This window comes from Leptonychotes weddellii, chromosome 7 (genome assembly GCF_054177405.1).
Source record: "Leptonychotes weddellii isolate Sample4059 chromosome 7, ASM5417740v2, whole genome shotgun sequence".
Taxonomy (NCBI): Eukaryota; Metazoa; Chordata; class Mammalia; order Carnivora; family Phocidae; genus Leptonychotes; species Leptonychotes weddellii.
In genome coordinates, this window is record NC_138375.1 from 92,032,150 (window position 1) to 92,043,076 (window position 10,927).

Sequence of the window (10,927 nt, forward strand, 5' to 3'; positions counted from 1 at the left end):
ACCAACTGAGCCAGCCAGGAGCCCCTATTTTTGGAAAATTTCTAAGTTCTTTTTTTTTTTTAAGATTTTATGTATTTGAGAGAGCAAGCAAGCACAAGGGAGAGGGGGAAGCAGACTCCCTGCCGAGTGGGGAGCCCAACACGGGGCTCAATCCCAGGACTCTGAGATCGTGACCTGAGCTCAAATCAGACACTTAAGCAACTGAGCCACCCACATGCCCCTCTAAGCACAAGTTCTATAACTTACTGCTGTTCTAAATTATAAAACAGTAAAATTTAAAAAAAATATTCAAAGATTGATTAACTTCAGAATTTTAAGGTAAAAGGACTGAGCTATAGTTAAATTTTAACAGTTGGTTTGCAATATCACCCTTAGTGGCCGAACAATCAAATATGCTGTTTATTTTTTTTTTTAAAGATTTTATTTATTTGTCAAATATAAAGAGCAAGAGAGAGAGAGCGCGAGTGCACAAGCAGGGGGAGCGGCAAGCAGAGGGAGAAGCAGACTCCCCTCTGAGTAGGGACCCGATGCAGGGCTGGATCCCAGGACCTTGGGATCATGACCTGAGCTGAAGGCAGACGCTTAACCAACTGAGCCACCCAGGGGTCCCAAAAAATCCAGTTTATTTTATATTTAATACATGTAAATACACATTCTTACCTGAAATTTAAAAAAAAAAATTGAGTTTTGGATTTTTAGAGTCATAAATGAACATAAAATTTTCATGGATCAGTTCAACAAAAGGAAAAACTTACCTGGGCTATTTGCAAATGAATTTCCTTTACAGCATTTGACAAGGATTCTATAATTTCCTTTATGTGAATGAGATGAGCTTCTTCAATATCTTGAAACTTCTGGATAACAAATATGAAAAGTTACATATATACATAAAAAATACACACACTCTGAAATCAAAACTTTTTAACATTATTATTTATTTTTTTAGGTAATCTACACTCAACGAGGGGCTCGAACTTGACCCTGAGATGAAGAGTCACATGGTTTACCAACTGAGCCAGACAGATGCCCCTGCAATCAAAAGACCTTTTAAATCATCTCAATACAGGTAACCAAATTTAGTGAGTTAACATTATTATGTAATGTTTAACAATACTTCTAGACAAATGGGTCCAATAAATATACTGAAATGTTTAACTTTTTAATATATAAACTTTGTTATGCCATTTCTCAGGCATGTATGAACTTGTTCAGAGTTTGAAGACACCACAATTAAAATCTATAATTACAGTCAGAAAATTGGAAGGAGATCCAAATGAGGAGTGTCACAAAAGCCAAGGCAGAAGTGTTTCCAACTGAAGAGCAGATAGTTGGCAGAGCAAAAGCTACTGTTTACTTCTGAAGACTTTATAATCTAGCCCGAACTCTCAAAGTGTCTTTCTAATCCTTGAAATATTAATACATGGCCTTCAAAAGAGGTAGTCTATGGTCAAAGAAATATGGAAAAGCCTGTATACTCTATCTCAGCAGTTCTCAACAGAAGGTGGGGATACATCCAGTCACCTGGAAAAAGTTTTCAAACTATAGAACGCATAGATCCTCTACTACTCCCTGGGGAATGGGAGTGGAAAAAGATGAGAATGTTGTTGGGAAAAAATTCCCAGGTCATTCTGATATTTATTCCCTGGGAAGAAAACCACTGCTAGACTTGGCTTCCAATAAACAAATTAAGAAGCCTAAGAAATACTGAAATAAAACATGTTTCATTTTGCTTAACCCAGTGTGTTCCAAATTTCTTTGACCACACAGTCTTTTTTGTTTTTCTTCTTCTCTGAGTATCTATTAATATCTCACACAACAATAATATTCCTCAAAACAGGATTTGGGAAATGCTGAACTAGCTATTTTCAAACAAAATACATTTGTCATTTCGACTGCACAAACCTGATTACCCTTTTTTTTTTTTTTTTCCAAATTAAATCAGTTCTAAGGAATAGGCCTAAATGCCTTGTTATTTTTTCTGGTTAGATTATCAAATTAAGTTTCCTCACCCCATATTTAATATATAATTTTCTTTAGCACTGAGTTACATGATCAGAAAATCACTAAGCTAAATGATCATGTTCATATCTGCGCAAGGGTCTGAACTTTCTAAAAAAAATCAGTAATGGTGAAATTATAGTTTTGGCAATAATGTAACAATAGTTCAAACACTTCAATCAATTTTATTCATGAGAAATGGTGGAGTTAAAATGTCTTGCTTTGACTCATTTTGACCAAATCAATGAGAATACCAGTATTTCAAGATTCTAAATTACCTTCTTAAGAAGTGAGGAATATCCACAGAAGCATGATTCTATTTTATGTTCCTATTAGAAGAATTTGCCTTCAGCTTAAATTTTTGCAATTTAATGAATAAGATATTTTCTCATAGACTGGTAAGACCCAAATCCAGAAAAGCTAGGTCAAACAGCCACAAATTTCATATGGATAATCCCTAATTCCAAGAAAACTGTGCCACCTTCATTCTCTTTTGAAAGAGCTACACTGAGTAAGACATATCCTTAATTATTTAAAAATATCTTGAAGCATGAAGCCACACAAAAACTCAAAGCGTGATTCAGATGCAATTTAGAAACTGTGCTGGGTTGGTTTTTTTAGGGGGTAGGGGATCTGCTAAATATCACAATTCCTCAGAATTAGTGATAACTAAACATAGAGTAATTCAACAATGGGACTACAGTCTCTAGTTTTGGATATAAATAAATGAACTTTCTTGAACAAATCAGGCTTTTCTTCCTTGCAATTTCAAATTCACCGTATTCATATGTATTGTTACATTAATTTTTTTTAAAAGTACAATTTTGGGGACGCCTGGGTGGCTCAGTCGGTTAAGCATCTGACTTTTGATTTCAGCTCAGGTCATGATCTCAGGGTTGTGAGATCGAGGCTCACAACAGGCTCCACGCTCAATGGGAAGTTTGCTTGGAGTTCTCTCTCCCTGTATGCCCCTCCCCCGGCTCCACTCACATATTCTCTTAAAAAAATAAATAAAAATAAAAAATTAAAAGTACAATTTTGTCAGCCACTCTAATACATAAAAGCACCCTAATACTAAAAGTTCTTAATCTGAAGTTGTTGTTTAAGCAAATCTCAAAGCTTCCTTGAATGAGCCACCTGTTTAAACAAAATCTCCATATTCTCTCCAGTTTTTAAGTGTCATTAAATAATAGTAGAAAGCATAAACACAAAGAAAATTCACAATTTTAATCATGTTTTTTCCTAACCCCAAATGAAAATAATTAAATCACAATACTCTAAATAAATCCTAACCTCTTTCATCCCACAGACTCAACTTCTTTTCCCACTAGTAAATATAGGTCCTGTCACCCAAATCTGATTTTCACTAGACTGACAGTGAATCAGGTCAACGTGCTTGGCCTGGAACAAAGAAAGATGGAAATGTAAAAGAATTCTTTTCACTTCTAAATAGCTGAAATTAAAGTTTAAAGTCTACTATCCATTAAGAAATGATAGCCCTTTCTGCCGTTGTACTAGTCTGACAGAGAGACAGAGACGAAGAGGGAACGTGAGAGAGAACAAACATACACACATTAGCACAGTATACCATCACCTTTACTTAAAAGCAGCATGGTTATACATCTGCTCAAATATATTAATGTCCCCATCTTGGAAGTAGCAGAATAAACAAAATGCCAATGTGGGGAAAAAAAAAAAAAAAGTAATGAAAAAATAGAAAGAAATGAGAGGGAAAGATGAGTGCTGAAAATTTTCAGAACACTTTTATAAAATAATATAAACGAATAAAAAACTCTGACTCTAGCAAATTCTAATTTTTCCAAATTAAATAGCTGAAAGGCAAACATTTTCTGACAGAAACTAATCATGTTGATGCAAAATTAATGAACCAGTACTGTCTTATAAACAAGTGTTCCTAAGGATTCAAAAGCCAAAAGAACACTTGCTGAAGTCTACAATAAGGCTTGTTGCTACAGAAATTGAAGTTTTTTCTCTCACTAGAGTTAGAGGCTCATTTATTACAATTAACTAAACCCTTCTTGAAATATTATCATTTCCCAGCTGCCATGACATTATACTTCCCAGTTTTCTTCCTTGTCTGGCCTCTCCTACTTGGATCTCAGCATCCCTTCTTTTACCAAACTGTCAATGATGAGTCTCTCAGAGCTTGGCCCTTTCTTCCCTACACTCTATTCAAAGATGATGTTATTATGGCTTTGAGTACTGGCAAGCCCTTATTTTACACAAGCTCATAATCCTTCATTCAAAACTTTGGGACCAGATGTTTTAGAGTTCAAACATATTGAATTTTTAAAATAAAGGTAATGTGGTGTTGTTACCATATCTTTCACAATATTGCAAGCAGGATTTGCAGTGGCATCTGTGTATCAAACACGTTAATATTTCTAAAGGAAAACATGTATATTCAATGTAGGTAGGATAAATTAATAGCCTTACATCAGTTCTGGTCAAGTTTTGCTGCCAAATGAATTACAGAAAAAAAACTTTCGGTTTTTAGAGCTTTTGGATTTCAGACCTGTAAACAAAGGACTGTGAACATTATACCCAGCCCAGATTATCTGGATCTTCCACAACTGCCCACATGATGTCTCCACTTAGGTATAGGCAGCTCAAAATTAACATGTTCAGAATGGAACATCTGATCCCCTTCCAACCTCTCAAACTAACCTAACAGTTCTTCATCTAGTCTTTCCCATTCATCTCTAACCACACGAACTTACAAGCCAAAACCCACAAGAGATCCTGATCTCCCCAATAATCCCCCCATCCTCCAACTCCTGCCATCTCCGAACACACTCAATTCTCTCTTTCAACCACCACACGGCCCCTCATCCTCACCTGACCACTATACTCTCCTTCCAAACTAGACTCTTGATTTTCGTTTGGCCCTACTATAATCCATGCTCCACAAAATTCCCAGAATTATCTTTTAAAATGCAGATCAGGGGGGGCGCCTGGGTGGCTCAGTCGGTTAAGTGTCTGCCTTCGGCTCAGGTCACGATCCCAGGGTCCTGGGATCGAGCCCCATGCTGCATACAATCTTTCAGTGTCTCCCAACTGCCTATTTTTTTTTTTTTTAATTTTTCTCTCCTTTATTTGACTTATGCCCTATTCTTTTTCTTTCTTTTTAAAAAATTTGAGATTATTTCTAACTTCTTGGGATTTGCACACATGAAAAAATGTTCAACATCATTAGCCATTGGGGAAATACAAATCAAAATCACAATGAGATACCACCTTACACTAGTTAGAATGGCAAAAATTAACAAGACAGGAAACAACAAATGTTGGTGAGGATGTGGAGAAGGGAAACCCTCTTCCAACTGCTCTTAAGAAAACCTAAACCCTTACTATAGAGCTTTGTCCTTCCCTATCTCTAACTTCTTCCCACTCTCCCTCTTTACTCAGTTTCAGTAAGCACTCTTTGCTTTCTACAATGCGACAGCTTTTTCATACCTCTGGGTCTTATATCCAGGGGTCCTCGATACCTGGAACACTCATGCCCTAGAATGTGTCTCTTTACTCATTCTTCAAGTCTCAGTTTTAAATCTCACTTTTCCAAAAAGCCTTTCCTAACTCCCAAATCCAAATCAAATTAGGCTGCTCCTATTATTCCATCTCATAGAATCCTTCTTTTCCCTTGTAACAGGTTTAATAATTCATCATAACTTTGTATTTAATCATGTATTTAATGTTTGCCTCCCTCCACTATATTGTATCCTCCACCTAGAGCAGGGAGATATTTTATTTACGTATATACTGTTATACACCCAGCAACTAGCACAGTGCCTGCACCACGGCAAGTAAAGACGGATGTGTATATGCCTGCAAACAAGCATGAAAGCCTTCTGATTTCTCAGATGGGAATCATTCATCACTCCAAGCAGGAAGACTCCCTAGAATCCAAAAAGGCAGATTCATAAAGTCCTTCTTCACACTTATTGAATGCCTACCATGAGAATCCCTGTTATCACAGAACTTATATTTTAGTGGAGGAAGACAGACGATAAAAAAACGGTAAAAGAACCAGTGTGCTTCACTACATTCAAATATGATGACTAAGAATAATGTTCTAAGAAATGGTTTCTTCACCAGCATCAACAGCAGGGTAAAGAATAAGCAGAATAGCTACAGCCAACCCATGATGAATAAGAACATAACAAACCCCTGCTATTGTAAGCCACTGAGATATGGGGGTTTCTTCGTCACCTCAGCATACCCAGCCTATCCTGACAGAGTAAATAACATTCATGGCGTATTAGATGACAATAGGTGCTAAGGAGAAAAACAAAACAAGAAAAAAGTACAAGAGGGTGGGGGTAGGAGTTTTAGGTATGATTCATAAAAGGTACCCATCTTAAACCTAGGCCTTTAATTAAGACTCTAAGAACATCAAATGGGATATAAATGATCCCAAGTTTATGGGAAACAGACTTTTTTGTCTGTCCTCCCTAACTAAAATGGAAGCTCTATGAGGAGCAGGGATTCTTGATTCTTTGTTAATGGCTATATTCTCAGCAGTAAATCATTTCCAGTTTTCTTCTTAAGCAGAAATCAATTTTACAATTCATACATAAGGCTAACAATCAGCCCTGTTTTCATCATCTACCAATATCCTCACTTTCCCCAATTCTCTTTAAACAGCCTCTTCTGATACACCTAAATAATCCCTTATAATGTCATAGTTATTGCATCTTGGTCCTCAATTTCCAAAACAAGATGTGTATCTTTAAAACAGCATTAATAAAACATACTAAAAAATTATTTGACACACGAATTATATTATTTGTATCAGTAAAACAAATATCCTGTTTTAGATTTAAAGCTTAAAAATACCAACCTGAGCTGTTTCTGTCATTTTCTGTTCAAAATCGGCTTTTGCTAATGCATACTTCTCCACATAAAGTTTATAGGTATCTGTAGCTTTCTTAGATTTAACAGCTGCCTGTAACAAAAACAAAACAAAAATATTTTTAACTATACAATGACCTGTTTTCTTTCCTGATATAAGTTCATACTATTTCAATGCATTTTAAGGGATGAGGCCTATGGTGAGTCCAATATGACAGAAACTAACTTTAACACCTTTTTTCAAGTCCTCATTAGTAATATTTTTATTATAGTCACAGAATAACACAGAAATTAAATGCTGATTCTCCTTTCTGTCTGATGGAATGTGCTTTGAAAAGTTAAATACTCCCATTTTATAACCCAGAGTAATATCATATAACCACATTATAATGGTATGGTGTTTCTAAGAATTCAATCAACAAAAACATGACAATACCATCAGAATATGCTTGACACTCTTTTCCACACCTGCAAGTCTTCCTTCCTCCCACAACACAGACATATTCCATTTAATGTCTCATTAATAATTATAAAGGTAGCTCAAAAGTTGAGAAATCATTTTCTTTGATGTTTCTCAGTTTCCATTATGCTCCAATAAATCTATAAATTTGTTTATATTTTTGCCTAATTTTCAAGATTTCTATTATTAAAAAATTGTTATTGCATTATTATAACTCAAGTTTTATGAGAATTATGTATTCAATTAAAACTTAATATAAAACAAATTATACAGAGATCTTTTCCTCAAGGACTTCATGAAAGTAGTAGAACCTATTTTTACTTAGAAATCAGCAGAAAGCAACAAAGCCACAGAAGTAAAGATAAATTCTATGGACAATATACACTGAAGAAGAAGAAAGAGTTTGTGTAACTTGTAGGTTCGAGCAGACATATGGTTATCCAGAAACTTGACTATTTTCAAAGTACTGATCAATCTGGACATGGGAAGCTTGGGGAGTAAGGAGTGTTGATGTAAATTAAGAGTCTAAGGAAGATCAAAAAAAGAGAAGATATAAATATCTCAATTTTCTTGATGAGTAAGAGATGGTCTGCTAAGAGTGAAGAAGAGTAGGGTGGGGCTAGGAGCTTCACAAGAACGAGAAACATTTCAAGCTAGGCTTATAGAAGGTACAACAGATGATGCTAGATGAGTAAAAGTACTCCTAAGAGTCACTGAGGGCTCAGTGAAGCTGGAAAACAGAATTCGTGTACATACAATCCAAACACCACGTAATCCTCTCTAGCTACGGTCAGGAGTCTAGAAATAAGAAGCAGAAACAGAAGTTGGGTTTACCTGAAAGGCTGGGATTGGCAAGAGATGTAGAGAGTCCTACTCTTTACAAAGGCCCTCTGTATGCTCCTTAAAATATAACTATGTACATTCTAGTAAACACATTATGCTCCATGCTTTCCTGCATTCTTAAATAAATAATATAGGATGCCACTTTATCTTGTAGCATAAAGAAAACTGCTTTTGGAGCCAGAAGACTCTGTCTTAAGAGTTTTATATAGTTCTCTCATTCCTAAAATGGGAAGAATACCACCTATTTTTTTAAAGATTTAGCAATGATGAAATGTAACTTATGTAAAATGATTGGGAAATGGACTGGCACATAGTTAAATATACAAAATAAATGGTATCTGCTATTATTATGGTTTCTAAAAGCAACACCATCAGGAAGATATATAACTGAATTTTGTTGTTATTGTATCTAACAGTTGTACTGAGTTCTCCATCCCTAGAGTAAGTGGTTAAAACCTATACTGATTTTCTAGTTTGCTCCTATGGATTTTTTTTTTTTAACTCTTTTTCCATTGTCTCAGGCCATTTGACATTATTTATACTACTGTTAGTATACTTCCTCTGACATCCTGGCCTTGTTTAAACACATAACAATTAGATGAGATGGTTATTTGAAATCTACTAAGTATTTTCATAGGAAGCAGAGATAAATTTGCTATATTTGAGAAAAAAATTTTAAAGGTGTGGTTATCTGGGTTTCCTTTGGCTATCTGGGAGATATATATAGATATATAGATATATATATACACACACACATATATACATGTGTATATATATCTATATATATATATCAAATCCTATATATATATCTATCAAGAGACTTAACTTTCTTCTACCAACTACCTGTATTTTTAGTCTGTGCAAGAATGAGGGGAACCTGGTCCTAAGAGAAAAGTACATAGCAATACAAGCCTTTCTCAAGAAACAAGAAAGGTCTCAAATACACAGCCTAACCCTACAACTAAAGGAGCTAGAGAACAGCAAATAAAGCCTAAACCCAGCAGAAGAGAAATAATAAAGATCAGAGCAGAAATCAATGAAATAGAAACCCAAAGAACAGTACAACAGATCAATGAAACTAGGAGCTGGTTTTTTGAAAGAATTAAAAAGACTGATAAACCCCTGGCCAGACTTATCAAAAAGAAGAGAAATGACCCAAATAAATAAAATGATGAATGAAAGAGGAGGGATCACAACCAACACCAAAGAAATACAAACAATTATAAGAACATATTATGAGCAACTATATGCAGGCATATTAGACAATCTGGAAGAAATGGATGCATTCTTAGAGAGTATAAACTACCAAAACTGAACCAGGAAGAAATAGAAAACCTGAACAGACCCATAACCACTAAGGAAATTGAAGGAGTAATCAAAAATCTCCCAACAAAGAAGAGCCCAGGGCCAGATGGCTTCCCAGGGGAATTCTACCAAACTTTTAAAGAAGAATTAATACCTTTTCTTCTGAAGCTGTTTCAAAAAATAGAGATGGAAGGAAAACTTCCAAACTCGTTTTATGAGGCCAGCATTACCCTGATCCCAAAACCAGACAAAGACCCCATCAAAAAGGAGAACTACAGACCAATATCCCTGATGAACATGGATGCAAAAATTCTCACCAAAATACAAGCCAGTAGGATCCAGCAGTACATTAAGAAAATTATTCACCACGACCAAGTGGGATTTATTCCTGGGCTGCAAGGTTGGTTCAACATCCGCAATCAATCAATGTGATATAATACATTAATAAAAGAAAGAACAAGAACCATATGATACTCTCAATAGATGCAGAAAAAGCATTTGACAAAGCACAACATCCTTTCTTGATTAAAATTCTTCACAGTGTAGGGATAGAGGGTACATACTTCAATATCATAAAAGCCATCTATGAAAAACCCACAGTGAATATCATACTCAATGGGGAAAAACTGAGAGCTTTTCCCCTAAGGTCAGGAACATGGCAGGGATGTCCACTATCACCACTGCTGTTCAACATAGTACTAGAAGTCCTAGCCTCCGCAATCAGACAAAAATAAAAAATAAAAGGCATCCAAATCGGCAAAGAAATGAAACTCTCACTTTTTGCAGATAATATGGTAATTTATGTGGAAAACTGCTAGAACTCAAACAGGAATTCAGTCAAGTGGCAGGATATAAAATCAATGCACAGAAATCAGTTGCATTTCTATACACCAACAACAAGACAGAAAAAAGAGAAATTAAGGAGTTGATCCCATTTACAATTGCACCCAAAACCATAAGATACCTAGGAATAAATCTAACCAAAGAGGCAAAGGATCTGTACTCAGAAAACTATAGAATACAACTGAGGAAGACACAAAGAAATGGAAAAACGTTCCATGCTCATGGATGGGAAGAACAAATATTGTTAAGATGTCTATGCTACCTAGAGCAATCTACATATTTAATGCAATCTCTATCAAAATACCATCAATTTTTTTCAAGAAATGGAACAAATAATCCTAAAATTTGTATGGAACCAGAAAAGACCCCGCATAGCCAGAGGAATGTTGAAAAAAAAAGCAAAGCTGGTGGCATCACAATTCTGGACTTCCAGCTCTATTACAAAGCTGTCATCATCAAGACAGTATGGTACTGGCACAAAAACAGACACATAGATCAATGGAACAGAATAGAGAGCCCAGAAGGTCCATGGTCAACTAATCTTCGACAAAGCAGGAAAGAATGTCCAATGGAAGAAAGACAGTCTCTTCAACAAATGGTGTTGGG

At 35.5% G+C, this 10,927-nt stretch overlaps 1 protein-coding gene across 1 annotated transcript in view; it reads right to left on the reverse strand.

The window, feature by feature from the left end:
• The window catches only part of FCHO2 (FCH and mu domain containing endocytic adaptor 2), a 115,283-nt gene that overhangs the window by 69,503 nt on the left and 34,853 nt on the right, over positions 1-10,927 (reverse strand). The window contains exons 6-7 of the mRNA XM_081826764.1: positions 6,860-6,964; positions 756-854 (exon numbers count right to left, since the gene is read on the reverse strand). Of these exons, the coding sequence (XP_081682890.1) occupies positions 756-854; positions 6,860-6,964 (204 nt within the window). The remainder of the gene's footprint in view (positions 1-755; positions 855-6,859; positions 6,965-10,927) is intronic.